Raw genomic sequence first — 21,284 nt, forward strand, 5'->3', positions numbered from 1 at the left:
TTCATGTTGCATATTAAATACTTGTTTAGATTTACTGACATGTTTACTAATTTGCTCACCATTTTTCCATCTAATTTCTTCCTTTTGGGTTCCATGTCTTTGATACTGAAGTACATTCTTTAAAAATTATTTTGGCGGCTGGGCGCAGTGGTTCACGCCTGTAATCCCAGCACTTTGGGAGGCTGAGGCGGGCGGATCACGAGGTCAGGAGATCGAGACCATCCTGGCCAACATGGTGAAACCCCATCTCTACTAAAAACACAAAAAGTAGCTAGGTGTGGTGGCAGGCGCCTATAATCCCAGCTACTCAGGAGGCTGACTGACGCAGGAGAATCGCTTGAACCAGGGAGGCGGAGGTTGCAGTGAACTGAGATCGCACCACTCTAGCCTGGCGAAAGGAGGAGACTCCATTTCAAAAAAAAAAAAAAAAAAAAAAGATGTTGATCTTCGGTCTGTGCCTTCTGCTCTGGATTTTAAGCATCATTTCTGGCAGCTCTCATTCAGGAACTGCCTCTGCAGGTCTTTCAGTGCTCGCCTCTGGAGCTCTGCTCCGGCCTGCGAGTTCTCCTGGCGTTGCCATCCGTGGCCTTTTCCTTTTAATTCTCCATCACCTGTCCTCTGGTAAGCTGCTTGCTATCAGCCTCCAGGTCCACGATTTCTCTTCTGTTGTCCTGCTCTGCCTTCTCACCTCATCCTCTGAGACCTGAATTTCGATAGCTCTACTCTTCAATTATATTATTCTTTTTCAAACCTGGGCGTTCATTTCTAGCGTCTTGCTCTATCCTGTGTCTGACTGTGCCTCCCGCACCTTCTCCCTTCTCTTGCCCTAAGCCCCCTTGAAGGCGCCGGGCCTTTGGCTCCAGCTGTTTCCCACGGTGCCCAGAACCGCGGGTCAGTCCTGACACAGACTCGGTGAGGGCAGGAAGTGGTGCCGCGGGGCTGCAGCCTGGCCCGCCCGCTCCATCGGCCCAGGGCGGCCCCACCGCCCTCCCGGCCTCACCAGAGTCGGGGCCACGGGAGAGGCTCCCGCGCTGTTCATGACGTCACGGGACTGTGACGCGCCCAGGAGCCCCGCCCCTCGCGTCCCGGGCCGGGGACCCAGGCTCTCTGCGCCGTGACGTCACGGGTCCGGGCGGGCGGGTTGTGCGTCGGCCCAATGGGAGCGGCGCGCCGGCCTCCCCTTTAAGGAATGTTGTGACCTGACGTCACCGGGCGAGTTACCTCCCGCAACCGCCGCTGCCGTGCTCAGCGCGAGCGCCGGAGCCCTTGAGCGCGAGGCACGGAGCCCCCGGAGCCCCCAAACCGCAGCCACATCTCCGTGCCCCAGAGCCCCGGCCTGCGCGCCCAGCCGGGCCCGCGCGATGCCCTCCGACCGGCCTTTCAAGCAGCGGCGGAGCTTCGGTGAGGCCCGGCAGGCGAGCTGTGAGCTCGGGGTAGGGGTGCCGGGGAGGGGGGTGCCCGGCAGACCCAGACTGCCGCAGGTGACGTCAGCCCGGTGACGTCAGGCTTCGGCTGGACCCTCGGGCTGGGAGGCTGGCTCCGGCCTGGGCGGGGGCTGCCTGCTTCCCCACCACGATAGGTGCCAGGGGCTGTGGGGCCTGACGGCCCCGGGGGCGGGGGCTGGAGCTGGGGCGTGGCTGGGGGCCGCCCCTTGGGGACAGGCAGGCGGAGACGTGGGGAGGACCTGGGCCGGGCCGACCCGGCCTCACGGTCTGGCCGCTGTCCGCAGCCGACCGCTGTAAGGAGGTACAGCAGATCCGCGACCAGCACCCCAGCAAAATCCCGGTAAGTCCCGCGCCCCCAGCCCTGCCCCGGCCGCGCCTCGCGCCTCCCCGACACAACCCCGTGCCCGCCCGCCCTGCTCCCAGGTGATCATCGAGCGCTACAAGGGTGAGAAGCAGCTGCCCGTCCTGGACAAGACCAAGTTTCTGGTCCCGGACCATGTCAACATGAGCGAGTTGGTCAAGATCATCCGGTGCGTGGGCAGCCGCTGCCAGGTGGTGGCTTGGGTCGGGAAGGGAGCCGGGTTCCCGCCGAGAAGGGGTCAGGGGTGATGGGACCGGTGGTGGACCCCTGTTCTGGGGAGGCTGGAAACGTCAAGGTCGGGGCTGCAGTCGGTGCTGGGTCAGACGTGACAGGTGGGGTGAGGATGGGTGTGAAAGGCTGGGAATCATTCTGGGGGTCAGCGCTACGTCCGCCCCGCAGCCAAGCCCCTTACAGCTGCATACTCTCCCGCCTGCCTCAGGCGCCGCCTGCAGCTGAACCCCACGCAGGCCTTCTTCCTGCTGGTGAACCAGCACAGCATGGTGAGCGTGTCCACGCCCATCGCGGACATCTACGAGCAGGAGAAAGACGAGGACGGCTTCCTCTACATGGTCTACGCCTCCCAGGAAACCTTCGGCTTCTGAGCCAGCAGTAGGGGGGTCGGCCTGGGAGTGGGGGGGGGGGGGCCGGTCAGGCCCTGCCCAGAGAGCTCCTGGTTCCTGAACTGAGCTGCCTCTGCCGTGGTGGGCTGGGCAGGCATGTGCCCCCCTAGTCAGAGGGCAACCCACCTACTCTGCCCCTGGGTGGATCCTGGGCCGGTCGTGTTAGGGTTGTCCCTCTGGGTGCTGGCTGGGATGGGGGAGGGTGGGGAGCAGCCCCCAGCACCCCGCTGTGTGGTTCATCTTTTTTTTAGGCCCCTGCCTGTTTGCCCATCTGCCCCTCACCCACCCGAGGCTCTGCCCACGCCTGGACCTGCCCACCCCTGAAAGACTGGCCCCTGGCTCCCCGCCCCTTGGTCTCCACAGCCCCTCGGTCTCCACATGGTGTATGGATCTGTGGTCATTGTCCCTCTGCAGAATAAAGATTGCTCAGGCCTGCCTGGCCCTGTGCCTCCAGCTGCTTGCTTGGGAGTGGGAAGGGTGCTGGTAGGGCTGTCTGCACCATCCCCGGGCTCTGGCACACAGACTTGTGTTCTGTGGCCTCAGTGCTCGCTCTGGAAACCCACACCTGTGTGTAGTGTTCCAGAACGTTAGGGGCCACCCCTCTAGGAGTGCAAGGCAGATGTGATCTCAGGGTAGACTTCATAACAAAAAACATTTATTAAGTAGCTACAACCTAACAAGCCCTGCTCACCTGTCTCTTCTCATTCCTGCCTGGGAGGGGGCTCCTTGGTGTGCAGAGCCATGAAGTGGGGGGTCCAAGTTGGGGAGCTCCCAGTTCTTCCCCACAGGCCTTACTATCAGCCATGGGTCTCTTTTGGTACCAGAGACTTGACTTGTGAACCTGGACTCGAACCTCTTCTGCCGGAGCACTCGCCTGCTGGCAACTCTGACTGGAGGGCTTGGCCCAGCTTCTGGCCCCTCAGCCCCCTGAGGTCCACAAAGCCCTGTGCCAGCCAGGCCTACTTGAGCACAAGCATGGCCTCTGTGCCGTCCTTGGCGGTCAAGTAGAGGCCGTGTGTGAGGTAGTACTCCCGCCGCAGGAAGGCATAGAAGTAATCAGAGATGAGCAGGATCTGGGGGGAGAGAAAGGATGTGAGGTGGTGCTGCAGGGTATCTCCCCCTGAGCCCAGGATCCCTGAACTGCTGGCACATGTTGGAAGACAGGAGAGCCCCTGCCTGGCTCTGGATCACAATCACTGGAGAGGCCCTGCCCAGGGCCCCCACCTCAGGGCCCAAACTTGACCCTGCAAGGTCTGTTGGCCTCTCAGAAGCTGTCCAGACTTCCCCAGCCCCCACCCATGGTCTACACCTCCATCCCAGGCTTTGGTCTCAAATGCCAGCCTGGTGCCTGTGCAGCCAGAGGCCTCTGCCTCCTCTTCCCACAGCCACTTCCACCCCAGCCAGGTCCACATCAAACTCCTCACCTTCCCTCTGTCAAATACACTTCTCCCACTGGGTGCCATGCCCCCATCTTCCAGCCAAGTGCCCAGGCCACAAAATTGCCCTGACACTTCTCTCATACATCAAGCCACCATGACCTGTCAATTCTACCCCTTAAACTCAAATCCACCCTTTCGATCCAGCCCCACAGTCACTACTCTGGACAGAGCCACTGTCATCTCCTAAACAACAGCAAAGCTTGGTCCCTGAGCTCCGTGCTGTCAAACCCACGCCCACCCCATTCTCCCTGGCAGCCAGAGGGAGCTTCTCAAAACCTACATCTGATGGTGTTACTTCCAGTCTTCAAATCCTCCAAAGGCTTCCCATGCCTTAGGGGGAAGCTTGAACTCCCTGGTGCTCTGAGACCTTGCTAGGGTCCCTGCCCACCCTCTCCCGGCTCCACCTCACCCCACTGCAGGATCCTTACTGTTTCTTCTGCATGGAATGTTCTCTCCCCGTTCATCTAGTCGACAGCTGCTTACGCTTCAGGTCTCAGGATCACTTGCCCCCCAGATTAGGTCTTGGCCCCACTAATCTCTACTCAATAACAGACTCATCCAAAGCACAATTTTTCCTTCAGCTGACAGCCTGACTGTGCCTCCTCCCCTGGCCCGGGGCCTCCATCAGGGCAGGATCTTCGAATGGTTCTGTCACTATGGTATCTCTGTGCCCAGCTCAGTCTGTCTGTCCCATTCTGGGCCACACGCAGAATCAAGGGGGCCTAGAAGCTCAGCCCACTGTCTCTTCAAGGAGGCCCAGAAAGGAATAGGGATTTGCCGAGGGCCCTGTACACCAGACCCAGAGTCTGCAGTCTCGGTTAGCCCAAGCTTCCCAAGACCACTGGTCCCTGGAGCAGGTTGGGCAGGGCCCAGCCTCAGAGAAGGATGAGCGGACGGGCTCACACTGCAGACACCGCAGCTCTCAGGCACCTGGAGGCCTCAGAGGATTGGCACCAACCACCTGGCACAGATGGGGAGACTAAGGCACAGAGCACTTGGCTATGGTCTTGGGGCAAGACAGGTTGAGCTAAGCCTGGGATCTAGACCTCCAGACCCTGTCCTGGGCAGCTTCTCACTCACCTGAAGGTAACACAACAGCAGCTAAAGAGAGATCAGAGGTGCCTGGAGTTCAGGAAGGTATCCTGTCACCAGCAGCTCTAATGGCCTCAGGACAAGTACCTGCCAGTCTATCACCACAGAAGCCCATCTGGAAGGTTTAACAATCCTCATCTTCAATAGATGGGCAAACTAAGACTCAAAGGGTTCAATGGTTGGCCTAAGGCTGCACCTGGAGCACTGGACTAATGGCCATGGACCCAGAAAGGTGGTCTGCCTGGGGCCCAGATCCCTGAGGAGCACCAGATTGGTCAGTGTCTGAAAAGCGGACAGAGCTCAGGCAGCCCCTGAGGCCCGGCCCCCAGCTGCCCAGCTGGCAGCTACAGGCTGGCCCATTTGGGGGCAGCGATCACAGCAAAGGCTGACCTCATACCCTGCAGCCCTTTCTCACCCAGGCCCGAGATGCCATCTGGGCAGGAGGAGCCCAAAGCAGGGACTGAGCTCAGAGGCTGATCCCTGAACCAGGTCAGATGAGGGGCAGGTGCAGTCACAATCCACAACAATCAAAACGAAGCAACTCCATGTCACACGATAATCATCTGCGCAAGCAGGAGGAAGAAAAAGATGAGGTTATTAGATTGGACCAGATGAAACTGCCATTTTTGCAGATAAAAAAATGGTTGAATACGGGCAATTTCATACGATCCAACCTAATACAAAACGGAAAAAGGACACACAGAAGAGTAGGCATATTATTTAGAAACACCAGCAGAAATAACAGGAAGAATTTAGGTAGCTATTCTTTTCCCCTATAAACCTGAACTCTACAAACTACATGTATTCCACTGACAAAAATAAAACTTTGGCCAGGCGCAGTGGCTCACACCTGTAATCCCACCAGTTTCGGTGGCCAAGGCGGGCGGATCACCTGAGGTCGGGAGTTCGAGACCAGCCTGACCAACATGGAGAAACCCCATCTCTACTAAAAATACAAAATTAGCTGGGCGTGGTGGCGCATGCCTGTAATCCCAGCTACTCAGGAGGCTGAGGCAGGAGAATTGTTTGAACCCGGGAGGCAGAGATGTGCCACTGCACTCCAGCCTGGGCAATAAGAGCGAAACTCTGTCTCAAAAATAAAAAATAAAACTTCAATTAAAACAAATCAGCCAATACATCAATGAATCAATACATCAATGGGGGGAGGAGATAAATCTTCCTTCCAGAAGAATTCCAAAAAAAGGTAGTTATACTCCCTCCCATAGAAGGAGCTTAATTCTTGTCCACTCTGCATCCCCTGAGCCTCGGGTGGTCTAGACTTGGTTACTCACTTCCTGCTGAAGATCAGGGAAAGGGAAAAGAGTAACTTCACAGTGGAGAAACCTGGCCAACACTATCTTAACCACGTGGTGGAGGTTAACATCAGCTTGAAATCACATGGCTAGCATGTACCCCTAATAGATGTGATTCCTTCTAAAAACCCACAACCGCAGGATAATCCTAAGAAAAGCATCAGACAAACCTAAACTGGGGGACAAACCTAAATTGGGTGACATTCTACAAGATGCCTGGCTGGTGGTCCTCAACTGTCAAGGTCATGACAAGTCAGGAAAGACTAAAAACAAAAGCAGAAGACACTGAGGAGGTGTGACCTTAAATGTAACGTGGACCCTTCAATGGGGTCCTGGCAGAGAAAGAGGATGTGACTGCAAAAATAGGAAATCCAAATCCATTCTAGTGTTTCAGACTAATAGTAATATATCAGGGTGTCTTAGTTTTGACAAACATATCATGGTAACATATAAAATGTTAACAACCTAGGCAACTAGGTGGGGGCTTACAGGAACTGTGTTCTATCTCTCCAACTTTCCTATAAATCTAAAGTGATTCTAAAATAAAAAGTTTATTTAAAAAATAAATGAACTAGCTGGGAATGGTGGCTTGTGTCTGTAATTCTAGCTACTCGGGAAGCCGAGGCAAAGGGATCACTTAAGCCCAGGAGGTCAACCTGGGTGTCAGAGCAAAACCCCAGCTCTTCAAACAGGAAAAAAATTAACAGCAATGACCTACTGTTATATGTAACAAACTCAAAATATTTTGCTGAGTGAAAGAGGGCTTTGGCAAATGTACACATAAGATTTGCACTTTTCCCTGTATAATAAATTTTACATAAGAAAAATGTAAATAAATAGTGAAGTCTAGTTAATGATACACATGCTGAAATATTTAGCAGGAAATGTACTGATGTCTGCATTTCAATTTGAAATACATTAAAAAAGTAAAATGGACTGAGGGATGATGGGAGAAGTACAGGAAGATGTCAACGGTGGACTCCCACTGGTGGGTATGTATATGGGTGTCCAATGCTAAAGCTGTCAATTGTGCGGTGTGTGTGGAAATCTGCAGGATAAAGGGGGTGGCGGGAAGAGCCCTGTGAGCGGCTTGGGCACACAGCCCTGGGCATCATAAGTCCTGAGTGGGCACCCTGCCCCTAGGGAGAGGACACCAGGCTGGCCCAGAGGCCTGGTCCTTTCAGAGGGAAGCCTGTAGCCGGGACAACCTCTTCTGACCTTGGGGCTTTCCATTTGGGCTGTGAGGGGAGCAGGGATTTCCCAGAAGCCCTAGGATGCAGCCAACACAGCAGCTGCAGACCCAGAGCCCCTTTGCCCTGTCTGGACAGGGGCAAGTTGGGCAAGGGGCTGTGGAATTTGCATGGGCAAGTCAGTGGCTGTGTGATGTGAAGTCTCTTCCTGTCCCCTAGGCTGCATTTTCCTCATCTGGAAAATGACAGTAATAGGCTGTAGCTTGTTACCAACAATGCTGGGATCCTCTAGTTTTTTTTTTTTTTTTTTTGAGTGCAATGGTGTGATAGCTCACTGCAACCTCCGCCTCCCGGGTTCAAGCGATTCTCCTGCCTCAGCCTCCCAAGAAGCTAGGACTACAGGTGCGTGCCACCACGCCCGTTTTTTTTTGTTTGTTTTTCGTTTTTTGTTTGTATTTTTAGTAGAGACAGGTTTCACCGTGTTAGCCAGGATGGTCTCGATCTCCTGACCTTATGATCCGCCCACCTTGGCCTCCCAAAGTGCTGGGATTACAGGTGTGAGCCACCGCGCCCAGCCGGGCTCTTCTACTCTTTGTGCCAGAGTTAGGACCCCAGAACATGTCTGTCCCTCTGTGTCCTCAGGTCTCTGGATCCCACCCAACGTGGCTGAAATGCTGCCTTGCCAATCCCCTTCTCAGACTTGCACTCTTCTTCCACAGCCACCTCCTGCTGGGAGGCCCCCCTCATCCTCTCTGGACACACACACGCACTTACACACACACAGATGCACACACATACACGCATGCTCACACTGCTCACACATACACAGGTGCACACACATACATGCATGCTTGCACTGCTCACACGCTCACACACACACAGGTGCACACACATGCATGCTTGCACTGCTCACACAGGCTCGTGCTGCACACACAGGTGACATGTACATGCTCACACAGGTGCACACACATGCTCACACTGCTCATACATGCTCGCACACACACAGGTGCACACACATACAGGCATGCTTGCACTGCTCAGACACAGGCTCACACTGCACTCACACAGGTGCGCACACACACACACAGGTGCGTGCACACACACACAGGTGCACACATGCACGCTTGCAATGCTTAGACACACATGCTCGCACACACACAGGTGCGCATATATGCAAGCTCGCACTACTCACACAGGCTCGCACTGCACTCACACACACTGATGCACACACATACACACACGCTCACCTGCTCAGAAGTTCCCTGGCTCCTCCTGCCCTGCTCAGCAGCGCTGCAGCTCCCACCTATTCCTCAGAGGCTCATCTCCTGCCAGGAGTCTTCTCTAACCCCGCATTGTTACATGGACCCTGAAGTTAAGTCACTGCCCACTGGCCTCCCAACGAAATGGGGCTGCATTTGCTCCAGTTCTATGGTCTCAGACCCTGCACAGGGCCAGCTCTCTCTGAGTTGTCTGCTGGTCTCTACCTTCTCAGCGCTGCCCCCAGGGACGGCTCGGTCCACATTCCTCTCTATGGCAGCCATGAGGGCTCCAGGGCCGCCTCCCTCTGGGACCATGATGAAGAGCTCATGGGGCAGCTAGCTGATAAAGGGGTGACCAGGGACAGACAGGAATCAGAAGTAGAATAAAACCCTCAGAACATGCTCCATTGCAGGGCAGGACAGAGAGACAGGAAATGAACATCTTCTGAGTGTCTGTCCTGGGCCAGGCCCTTTAACACAAAAACAATATTGTCCCTTTCCAACATCCCAGGGTAGGGCTGACAATGCCCACTTAGAGAAGGGAAACTCAGGGGTTATGGGCCCTGCAAAAGGTCGCATGGTAGGAAGTGAAGAGTTAGGGGCCAGTCCTGTCAGAGGCCCAACCCTGAGTTCTTCCACAACCACCTAGGGTCCGCACCCACATGAACTGAGTCCTGCTCAGAACAGAGTCCTGCTCCATGCCAGGCCTGTGCTGACACCTCAGGTACATTTACACCCTGCGGAGGCTGCTCTCCCCAGTTCATAGCTCTGTCACTCAGTGGAGAGAGAAAGAGATTGACTTTTTTGTGAAAAGCCAGTAGAGGTTGTTAATCCAGTGTGTCGTGAAACTGCTAGGCTCAGGACAGCAGCCTTGGCCACCACCAGGGCTGCAGATTCCTAGAGAAGCAGGTGCTACCACCCAGGCATGTCCTGGTTCCCCAGGCCTCCTGCTGCTGTTGGGGACACTGACATTTGACAGCCAGCCCGCGCTGGGGAGGATGCATGTGGCCGTCACAGTTGGCAAAGTGCAGCAGCCTCTGCCCACCTGCCTGGGATCCAGGAAGCTGGGAGGCAGAGGAGGCTGGTGGCCGACTGTGGAGCTGGACAGCGCTTTGGTGTAACCTGGCAACCCACAGGCCAGAGCGGACATTATGTGGGAGGAAATGGTGGAGGAGAAAGCTCCACCCTCTAGCTCTGAAGATGCAAAGTAACAAGTGAAATCTCTGGACCTCAGTCTCAGGGGCTGCAAGGTCACAAGGTGAGACTGAGGATGGGGCTACAAGTAACTGTCCGTTACATGGCACTTTTCAATTCACAAAAACTTCCCCACATTCAGTCCTCACAACCACCTTCCCAGTTTGAGGAAAGTGAGGCCACCACCACCTCCCCCAGATTTCAACGGCCTCCTCCCTGGTGCTCCGGATGCCAGGCTCTCACCTCTTACCTCTGCTCTTCCCAGCAGAGTGAGGTTTTCAGAGCAAGGATCTGATCACATTTGTCCTCAGCTTAAAGCCAAAGGCGCAGTCTGGACCTCTGCATAAGAGGCCCTTGAAGGCCATGTGGTCTGACCACTGCTGTCTGAATTGGTCTCATTCCCTCTCAAGCGGTACAGCCCGTCCCACTGAGCTCTCAGCAGCACGGTGTTCTCCCTCGCTCCCTCCTTCCTCCTCCTCCTCCTCCTCTCTCTCTCTCTCTTCCTCCTTCACCCCCACCCAGGTCTTGCTACCTAAAACCACAGAACCCAGTTAGATCCTACCCATCCCTCAGGATCCCACTTAGAGGCCACCTCCCCCAGGAAGCCTCCTTAACAGCCCAGCTTTGGGCTCCCAGCAGGTCAGGCTGCCCTGTCCTGCCCATGTCTTTTCCTTTCTCTCCACAGACTGAGGGCTCCTTGGAAGTACACCTCTGTCTCATTCACCCCTTGCAGAGTGCCTGGTGAATAGTAGGTACCTAATTAATATTTGCAAATAAATAAATCAGCTTCCCAGGAGTTATGGGATGTGCCTGAGGCCAGCAAGCCAGGACAGATAGGGCTGGAGTCGCTATAGAGTGTGGGCTTCCAGAGCCCTGGCCTTCTGTGGCCTTTGTCCTGCTGTATGCAGCCTGGGCTTTTCCTGTCACTCTGGTTATGGAGAGGAGAAGAGGCTGGGAAGGGCCTGTGAGGGACAAGCTTGGGATGCTCAGCACTGGAGGGACAAAGGAGTGAACTAAGACCTTGACAGAATGCCACTAGTTGGGAAAAGCAAAGTAAACACGTACATCCAGCTGGATGAGGACAAGGGCTCTAGCCTGGCCATGGTCACTGCACGTCAGGAGGAACGAGCCTTCCCACACACAGACCTGGGATCTTGCACAGCCCAGGCCACACACAACCTGCTGGAAGAAACCTGAAGTGGGTCTTGAGCCATCCCCGAATGGGGACTACATACCACTCAGCCACCAATGACCCACCCAACACATGTCCAAGCGTTTCCTCATAGGTCCCATTTCCCAGAATGACACACCAGATCAACTGAGAGGCAACTCCAGGAGACAGGATTGTGGTTTCATCTGTGTTGCAGTGAACGGTGAGTCCCAGGCAGGAGGCAGCATGCAGGAGGTTGGTGTCAGACCTCGGGCTTCAGGCCTCACTCGAAATAGAAAGCAGAATGGCCAATGCAGGGCCAGCCCAGTATCTGAGGGTCTGCAGTACAGGGAGGGGTCAGGGCTGGCCCCTCATAGCAAACAGGCAGTGGCTTGAGGAGCAGAGGTCCAGATGATCCCGATCCTGCTTGGAAGGGTGGGTGGGTGGTTGGCTGGGTACAGCAGCTGACACCTGTAATCCTAGCACTTTGGGAGGCTGAGGCAGGAGTTTGGCTTGAGCTCAGGAGTTCGAGCTCGTAACAACATAGTAAGACCCTATCTCTACCAAAAATTTAAAAAGTAGCCAGGTGTGGGGGTGTGCCTATAGTTCCAGCTACTTGGGAGGCTGAGGTGGGAGGATCTCTTGAGCCTAGGAGGTTCAGGCTGCAGTGAGCTGTGACTGTGCCACTGCACTCCAGCCTGGGCAACAGAGCAAGACCCTGTCTCAAAAAGAAAAAAAAATGAAGTAAAATTAAAAAAAATCTTTTTTTGAGACAGCATTTTCACTCCTGTCACCCAGGATGGAGTGCAGTGGTGTGATCTCGGCTCACTGCAACTTTTGCCTACCGGGCTCAAGCAGTTCTCCTACCTCAGCCTCCTGAGTGGCTGGGATTACAGGTAGCATGCCACTGCACCTGGCTAACTTTTGTATTTTTTGTAGAGATGGGGTTTTGCCACGTTGCCCAGGCTGGTCTCAAACTCCTGAGCTCGAGCAATCTGCCCGCCTCAGCCTCCCAAATTGCTGGGATTATAGGCGTGAGCTACCGCAACCGGCCTACTTAAAAAAAGGAAGGGCAGGCAGACGAGAAGTCTGTTTTGGATGTACACACAGGGCAGGAGTGGGGCTCTCAGGCCAGCTACTGGGATACAAGGGGAAGAGGGCTCTGGCTCTGACTCCCTAGGGATCCGGTAGACCAGCCACAGGCCCAAATCTGACCAAAACAGGGAATGGCACAGGGAGGTTAGGGTGTACAGAATTGTGTCAGAGCATTGGTCATAAGATGTGGTTTCTGATGCCAGCTCATTCAATTTGTCATCAATAATTACTCATTGAATATTCTTTTTGGTGCTAGGGATACAGCCATGAAGAAGACAGACCCAGGGCTCACCCTAATGGAACCCACAGTCTACTAAGAGGATCTGACAAACAAGACTGTGGATAAATACACCCCTTCACAGCTTTGTGAGTTTGGGTAAGCCTCTAACCCTTCCAAGCCTCAGTTTCCTCATTTGTATCATGAGATAATACTACTACTTCCTTCAAAGAGCTGTTATGAAGAGTAAATTTCTTATAAGAAAAAAAGGAAAACAACGTAAAGGGCTGTCAGTAGAGTAGTTATGTAAAGTGTGGTGAGTTCCCATATGCAAGACTCAAATAGGAGGTTCCTCTCTCACATATGAGCAAACATCACCAGGACATTTTACTAAAAGGGAAAAAAGTCCCACTTTCATCATCATGTCAATAAAAAAACACACATACCCACACACAAATAAGCCTCTTTCTCCATGAGCCTGTGAGTTTATGTAAATGCACAGAGAATGCTTCCGAAGGCCATCTGAGCACGTGATCAGAAGATTATAGGGATCATGTGGGGCCAGTCCCTAGTAAGCTCTCCTGAAACAGGAGCCACCGTTTTTTATTTTTATTTTATTTTTTTGAGACAGAGTCTTGCTCTGTCACCCAGGCTAGAGTGCAGTGGCATGATCTCCGCTCACTGCGACCTCTACCTCCCAGGTTCAAGTGATTCTCCTACCTCAGCCTCCCGAATAGCTGAGACTATAGGTGTGTGCCACCACATCCAGCTAATTTTTGTATTTTTAATAGAGATGGGGTTTCACCATGTTAGCTAGGATGGTCTCGATCTCCTGACCTCATGATCCCAAAGTGCTGGGATTACAGGTGTGAGCCACTGTGCCTGGCCCCATGAGCCACTATTAATTATGATTTTAGGAAAAGATTTTCTTACGTTCTCTGTTTTTAAACAGAATGAAGGTAAGTGTGACACTTTGCCCTCCTCTTTTAAAAAAGCTAAATTTAAACAAGTTCCTTTTCATTTATATGTAATCCTTGATTAGTATTTTCCATCTGCTGGTCACTGACTCACAAAACAAAAGGGTTAAAAAAAACTGCTTCCCTTGGTTCATGGACTGTTTCTCCAGGAATCTGTTTGGGTATTTGAAGAGCATGTTGCTCTTGCTATTTCCCATGTCAACACACATGAGTAATGGCAATAGGACTCTCAACACCCTGGAAGCTGTGGGTCATCATCCCAGTTTTTGAGATAAGGAAACTGCAACCTAGAGAAGTTAAATCACTTTAGGAAGTGGGGAGGCCCTCAAGCAATCCACTGGTCTCAATCCCTCCTTCCTTCTCTCACGCTCAGGCGCACCCCCCACCATGGATGGTTTACTGTTGTCATTTCCTGTTACTGACTCTGAGGAACAACCATAATTAGCAAATGCACCATGCCACAGGCAGAAAAATAATAGCTCCCAGGGTAAAGGATGGGGCCTTAGTCACTAGTTTACCTGCCAGTATAACTAATAATCCACATATAATTTGTTCTGTAATAGGGTATGGCACTGAACAACTCAAACAGAGCAGGATTTAAAAAGCAATCCATAAGCCAAGATGTTCTCTACATTCAACTCTTGATTTCAGCAATGATATCAAGGTTCTAGATACTTCCTTGATCTGTACTCATCTGGTTCCTAGGAGAGCTCTGCTCTGTCTTGCCCAAGGAAAAGAAAATGAGGCAGGTGAATACCAGCACCTTCCTAGCTCACAGCAGGATATGGAACTGAGAACATGTCCCTAAATGCCATATGTCTCGACGGAAGACACAGAAGCAGGGGCTGAGCTTGGGCTGTGCATGACATGCAGGGCTGAGAAAGTGGGACAAGGGGACCTCATGAAGGGTCTCTATGAGGAGGTGACACTGAACTCTTAGTAAAATTCGAAATGTCTCATTTTGCACTCTGAGGCTGCCAACAGGTCCAAAGGCAAGGATGGCATAATTTTCATGAAGAGAGGCTCTCTTACCTCAGTCAGTGCTCTGGGACAAGGATATGCCTCGAGTGACTGCCTCAGTGAGCAAGTGGCCCCATCTGACGCACCCTGTTAGTGATCTGGCAGCAGCAGTAACAAAGTCCAAAGCCAGCAGCCCCAGGAAGTACTTGGACCCCCTGCTGGGAGGCCTATAGGTTGATACAGCCTGCCTGAAGGGCAACTTGGAAATACCTGCCAAAGGCGCAAAATGCATATGCCCCTTGACCCAGCAAATCCCACCACTTGGAATCTACAAAATACCAGCATGTGTGTACAACAATATGTGGAGGGATATGCAAGGCTCTTCCATTTTATTTATTTATTAGTTACTATTTATTACTTATTTATTACTACTATCTATTATTTATTACTATTGACCAGGCTGGTCTCAAACTCCTGACCTCAAGTGATCCTCCCATCTCAGCCTCCCAAAGTGCTGGGATTACAGGCATGAGCCACCACACCTGGCTGCAAGGCTCTTACATTTAAAGTGACAAAATAGGCCAGGTACAGTGGCTCACACCTGTAATCCCAGCACTTTGGGAGGTCGAGGCGGGGAACATCACTTAAGGTCAGGAGTTCAAGACCAGCCTAGCCAATGTGATGAAACCCCATCTCTACTCTCTACCAAAAATACAAAAATTAGGCAGGCGTGGTAGTGCACGCCTATAATCCTGGCTACTTGGGAGGCTGAGGTGAGAGAACTGCTTGAACCCAGGAGGTGGAGGTTGCAGTGAGCCAAGATCACGCCATTGCACTCCAGCCTGGGCGACAGAGTGAGACTCCATCTCAAAAAATAAATATATAAATAAAATAAAGTGCCAAAATAACCAAGGGCAACCTCAATGCCCGTCAGCAGGGCTGTACCTAGTCCAAACCATTGGATATTACACAGCCATTAAAAAATTATCTCAAGACAAAATCATTAAGTGAAAAACAGCAAGCCAAAGAATGCTACTTAAAGGAGAATGCCATTTACCTACATAAACAAAAAAAAACACCTCTCTTTATGTATCTGTGTATATAGCTGTCTATAAATGCACAGAGGAAAGTCTGCAAAGACATACCAAACCGATCCCAATGGCCACGTCTGCAGAGGGGCAGAAAATGATGGGGGCTCAGGCAGATCTTTTCTTTTCTTTTCATTCCATAGTCTTTTTTTTTTTTTTTTGGTAGAGATGGGGTCTTGCTATGTTGCCCAGGCTGTTCTTGAACTCCTGGCCTCAAGTAATCCTTCTACCTCAGTCTCTCAAAGAGCTGGGATTACATGCATGAGCCACCACACTCAGCCCATTCCATATTCTTCTATTTTGTTTGACTTCTTTCCCCCAGCAATAATGAATTCATGCATTACTTGGTGATTTAAAATACATTTTAAAAAGAGATTAAGAAAAAAAAAGGTAAGAGATCATGCCAAGAGTCCAGCTGGTTTCTTTCAGCTATGAACACACTTGATCCACCTGCCTTTGGTTTCCATCCCTAACCCCAATCCCTCTTTCCAATAATTCAGTTTCTCCTGCCTTCAATGGCACCTGATCACTTGCAGACACCCCGCTGTGCTGCTTTAGAGTCCCTTCTCTCAGAAGGGCGGCCACAGAGATGGAAGCTGTTATCTGGCAAGCTCCATGGAGCTTGACAAGACTCATGACAAGACAACAGGCTGTGGACTATTTCTGTGGAGCTTGCCAACCTCCCTAGAGGCCCAGGGCAGGCCCAATGCCCTCCCACGCCAGTCACCACTGGGAGGTAAGGAAAAGGAAGGAGATTCCAGAAAGGTAGGAGAGCCAGAGCAACCTTCTGGATTCCTTCAGGATATGCAGTTGAGCCCTGCAGAATTCTGCCTGCGTGGGTCAAAAGTAAGAGGGGCTATGCATCTACCATCCCTAACTACAGTGTGAGAGGCAGAACAGGCCGTCCGGCTGGGCCCCACCCAGGCTACAGGGCCCTCCATCTCTCTTTCTTCTGTTCACGAACCAAGACAACTGGCTGGGCTGGACATTAATCCTCCAGAAATGTCCATGCAGGAAACACCATTCCCATCACTCACTGAGAAAGCCCTAACTCCTTTCTTTTCCTGCAGCTAACCTTGGAGGCAAGAATTACCCTGGGGATTATTCACTGGCATCATTAGTCTTTCCAGCCAGCCTGCTTCCCATCCAGGCTATTACACATAGGAAATGCCTGGCTGTGCCAATGGCAATTGAAATGGTAAATGGTACAAGTGATTCTCATAAGACTTCCACTACGAGGCCAGAGCCTGACCTAAGAGAAGGCAGCACGTGGAGGAGGGAACTTCCAAGAAGGGTGGGTGAGTCCACCTGGAGTTTGCTAGACCCGCTGCCACAGAACCTCTGGAGAGATTATTAAAAATATAAATTCCTGACTCTGTATTCCACATTGAATCAACATTTCTGGGAGTGGGATCAGAGAACCTGGCATTTTAAAACAATCAGAGCCATGTACTTGGGACGGTTGTAACATAATTGCAGGGTTTAAAGCCTGTTAACGGAATCTGCATTTTTAACAAGCCCCCTCTGAGGATTCTGATTGAGAATCCTGCTCTGTGGAACAGAGGGACAGGCTTCCCAGCTCAGGGAAGTACCTTGCTGGTACTCCTCAGCCTGTGACCGCAGCCTCCTCTCCACCGCTCCCAGCCACACAATTTATGCTCAACTCCTCAACAGCCAGACTGGCCCCCTTCTCATCTGCCTGCCTTAGTTCCTGCTGTCCCGAGAGTCCATAGAGTCTCTCCTCCCCTTGCCTTGCCCTCTCCCCCTCACTCTGTGTACTCCCTATGGGTGCTGGAACCACAGACACCATTACAGAAAGGGGTGCCTCAGAAATCAAGTCTTATGTGAATTTTGTTCTTGGCTCCTCCAATGACCTTTGACAAGAGATGACCTCTGCAAGCCTCTGTCCCTCATTTGTAAAGTAGGGATAACACGCCCTGTCTCTCAAGCTTGCTGAGAATTCAGCGTGGCTATGGCTCAGTGTGGTGCCCAGTACCTATCTGCCAGGTTCAGTCTTACACTGCTCTTACTTCCTCTCTAACTGGGGGCTACTTGAGGGGAGTAACTGTCCCTCCTTCACATCTACACCCCCGGTATGCAGAATCCAAGGCCATGGTTGAATGCTTGAGGCTGCAAAATGAATTTCTGTCCCCAAGCTGACCCCCACGCTGTCCCTCTTACCTGCCCAACGTTGAAGGTCAGTGTGATGGCATAAAAGAAATTAGAGTTGGCACTTCCTGCATAAATCCAGAGGTGCCACAGGACAGGGAAAAGCAGGGAACAGACGATGATGATACAGGTGAGGACAAAGATGTTTCTCAGGACTGCAAAGACAGAGGGTCACAGTTAGCCTGATGCGCTCTCTCTGGCACCCTTTCCCTGCTGCGATGGCTGCTGGAATGGAGAGGCCCAAGGTAAGCCTCATGTAGCTCAAAGGCAGAGCACTGCCAGAGGTACTAGAGTGCCGGGAAGCAAACCCCAGACTCCCAAGTCAATGGCTCCCCATGCCCACAGCTGGTGGTAGCTCCTGGATTTGGATTATTTCCTCCCACTGTGGGCTTGGCTGGCTGAAGACCAGCTATAGTTAGAAATGCCATGAGTGCCTCAGGGTACCAAACAGGGCATTTCAGGAAGACATTCCCCTCACCTCCTAATCTTGGAGGGTCCAAGAATATCCCTCTCCCCAAGCAGGGTGCCATCTGGCCATGTGGGATGAGGGGTGGGAACCCCAGCATGAACCGTGATGAACAGAGCCCCACCGTGGGTCTCCATGGTGCCACAGCCCTGGGTCTTAGGAACATGTTCTCCATTATCCTTAACTGGTGTCTTAGGACCCCTGCCTTGCTCTTCAAACATTCCCAACTCTCCCTTAGATGATAAAAGACCTCTTTTTGACACTGTCTCTAACTCCCTGCCCCTAAGGGAATACCGAATCCCACCAGGAAGAAAGCTCTCCCTGAAGTCTCAGGAAGGACCTGCTACTCAAGGGTGGTCCAGAGGCAGGCAGGCAGGCTGGCTGGCTTCAGCCAAATGGGAGCGTAGCATGGCAGCCAGGTACAGATCTTGGTTAAAATCCCGCTCTGCCATTTATTAGCAAGTTTCTCTAGACCTCAGCTTCCTCATCTGTAAAATGAGACTATATACGTAGTATGTACTCATAAAAATTAAAAATTAGGGTGGGCATGGTGGCTTATGCCTGTAACCCCAGCACTTTGGGAAGCTGAGGTAGGAAGATTGCTTGAGTCCAGGAGTTTGAAACTAGCCTGGGCAACATAGTGAGACCCCATCTCTAAAAAAAAAATTCAAAAATTTAAAAATAAAAAATGTTTAAAAATAAAAACAAAATGGGGCTAAAATGCACACTTCATTTGGATTAAGCAAGATGACATGTGAAAAATGACAGATATATCACTGGCTACATTAGTTTTCTATTGCTGCTGTAGCAAATTCCCACAAACTTAGTGATCTAAATAATATTCTTTATTATTAAACAGTTCTGGAGGGCAGAAGTTCCAAAATAGGTCTCACAGGCTAAAATCTCTAGAGTAGAATCCCCTGCTTGCCTTCTCTAGTACCCAGAGGCCCCTGCATTCCTTGGCTCATGACCCCCTTCCAGCTTCAAATCCAGCAATGGTAGATTGAGGCCTTCTCACATTGCATCACTCAGACCTTCTCTTCTGCCTCCCTCTTCCATCTTTTTTTTAGTAGACTATTTGAGACGGGATCTCACTACATTGCCCAGGCTGGAGTGGAGTGGCTGGATCATATCTCACTGAAGCCTTGAATTCCTGGGCTCTAAGGATCCTCCTGTCTCAGCCTCCTGAGTAGCAGGGACTACAGGCGTGCACAAACATGCCCAGTAGACTTTATTTTTTAGGGCAGTTTTAGTTTCACAGCAAAATTGGGCAGAAAGTACAGAGATTTCCCATATTCCCCCTGCCTCCACCTCTTCCACTTTGAGGGACACTTGTGATTACACTGGGGCCACATGGATTGTCCAGGATAATCTTAAAGTCCCTTTGCCATGTAAGGCAATGTATTCACAGGTTCTGGGGATTACAACGTGGACATCTTTGTGAGGGGAGGGCTATTACTCTGCTTACCGCACTGTACTTTTTCCCTCCGTTTCAACTCTCTAGGGGTTATCAGACAGCAGGATTGTCTGTTACTTTTCTTTCTTTATACTTTAATCATATTTTTAAAAACTAATAAATATTATTTAAAATAATTAAAAGAATACCTTTTTGAAAAGAACTTAGCGCTGTGCCTGCTTCCCAGCAGACACTGAATGGAAGTTCCCTTCTCTCCTCTGATATTGACCTTCAGGAAATCCCTTCTCCCAAGTGAGAGTTTGGGAAGACTTACAGGGTGGAGAAACTCCCAAACATTTAGGCCACTTGTCTTAGTTGTACAACAACTTAGTAGAGATGCTATACTGGGGGCTCATGCATTGGAAGGGGCCTGGATGATACAGATGATTCTCAACTCCCGCTACAAAACAAAATCACCGCCGGGCACGGTGGCTCTCACCTGTAATCCCAGCACTTTGGGAGGCCGAGGTGGGTGGATTACCTGAGGTCAGGAATTCGAAACCAGCCTGGTTTGCCAGCCTGGCCACCAGACGTGGCAAAACCCCGTCTCTACTAAAAATACAAAAATTAGCCAGGCGTGGTGGCGGGCGCCTATAATCCCAGCTACTCAGGAGGCTGAGGCACGAGAATCGCTGGAACTGGAGAGGCAGAGGATGCAGTGAGCCAAGATTGCACCACCACACTCCAGCCTGAGCAACAGAGCAAGATTCTGTCTCAAAACAAACAAACAAACAACAAACAAAACAAAATGAAATCACATGGGGAGCCCTCAGACTAAGTCAAAGTCTCTAGGCTGGGGTTCAGGCATCCATATGAGGTTTTAAAAGCTTCCCATGTAATTCCAACATGCAGTCGAGGCTGCGAACCACTGGATTACAGCTGCAGCCCCTTAACAGTCTGCAGCAGAGATGCCACTGAACTGTGTCAAAGGGAGAATAATCAGGACACGGTTGTTCACAGTTCTTTGTAAAGCTGAATGTTTTCAAGTTACAGTTCACTCTTTATTGAGAAATGATAGGTATCAATTTGTTGTTGTCATTAAAAAGTCCTTTATTTTATAACATTGGGAAGAATGGCTGGTAGTTGATTGTTTTAATGTCTTCAGCAAAATAAAAAGCTGGCAAGTCTGTCACCTGTGTTTATTGAAACATTAGTGGTCTGAGAAATCCCACAATTTGGACACTGGCCTGGAGGGCTTGCAAGATCCTCTTTTCTAATCTGAAGTTTCTGCAATTCTGGATCTTCAAAGATGAGATGTCAAAACCCTGACTCAAGCCTCCTGAGACCTCCCAGGAACAAGGAGTCTTGCAAAGGGACATTTTCACTGAGAATTACTATTATTATTAAACCATGTTACTACCTCGAGAAAGGAGAACAAATGCTTCCCACTCCTCTAACCCAACATCAATATGTACATTTCTCAGTGGTTCTTTCTGATCCCCTGGAAATTATTTTGCTGAAAAGAATACAGACTATTCCAAAAAATAAAATGCTTGCGGCCTGCCAGACCAGGTGGTTCTTGTTCTGTGCCTCCAGCCAGTGACACAGATTTCAGACAGGGTGACAGGAAGCAAACTAAGTGCAAAGAGACGAGAGAGGCTCACTGGCAGCCTCTGGGTGCTATCTCGAAGGGCTACAAAGATACATTCCCATGCGGCTAGAGAACCGTCACTAGCATGCAGTTGGCTTCTGACCTGTGGTGACCTCTGCAGGAACAGGGAGCTGCTAGTCACTCTTGCTGGCTGACAGGCCAGAAGATTAAAGCTATATATGCCAGAGCAGATAGAGCTGGA

The 21,284-nt window shown here is 51.3% G+C and overlaps 2 protein-coding genes across 5 annotated transcripts in view; one reads left to right on the plus strand and one right to left on the minus strand.

Annotated features, from left to right (window-relative positions):
• Positions 1–962: 962 nt before the first annotated feature.
• Positions 963–2,867, plus strand: MAP1LC3A (microtubule associated protein 1 light chain 3 alpha). Of its 2 annotated transcripts, XM_008021405.3 has the most exons (5): positions 1,141–1,422; positions 1,730–1,785; positions 1,869–1,975; positions 2,246–2,415; positions 2,678–2,867. In XM_008021405.3, exons 1-4 carry the CDS (start codon positions 1,362–1,364, stop codon positions 2,406–2,408), a joined length of 387 nt encoding a protein of 128 aa, XP_008019596.1. In that variant the 5' UTR covers positions 1,141–1,361; the 3' UTR covers positions 2,409–2,415; positions 2,678–2,867. The 2 variants fall into 2 exon arrangements, with proteins under 2 accessions (XP_008019606.1, XP_008019596.1); XM_008021415.3 differs by having other exon boundaries at positions 963–1,401; positions 2,246–2,867.
• Positions 2,868–3,059: 192 nt separating this feature from the next.
• The window catches only part of PIGU (phosphatidylinositol glycan anchor biosynthesis class U), a 106,777-nt gene continuing 88,552 nt past the window's right edge, over positions 3,060–21,284 (minus strand). For all 3 annotated transcript variants that reach the window (XM_008021436.3, XM_008021444.3, XM_008021426.3), the window contains 2 exons: positions 17,582–17,724; positions 3,060–3,499 (listed from right to left, as the gene is read on the minus strand). In XM_008021436.3, the coding sequence (XP_008019627.1) occupies positions 3,386–3,499; positions 17,582–17,724 (257 nt within the window). In that variant the 3' untranslated portion in view covers positions 3,060–3,385. The remainder of the gene's footprint in view (positions 3,500–17,581; positions 17,725–21,284) is intronic.

The sequence above is a fragment of the Chlorocebus sabaeus genome, chromosome 2, assembly GCF_047675955.1.
Source record: "Chlorocebus sabaeus isolate Y175 chromosome 2, mChlSab1.0.hap1, whole genome shotgun sequence".
Taxonomy (NCBI): Eukaryota; Metazoa; Chordata; class Mammalia; order Primates; family Cercopithecidae; genus Chlorocebus; species Chlorocebus sabaeus.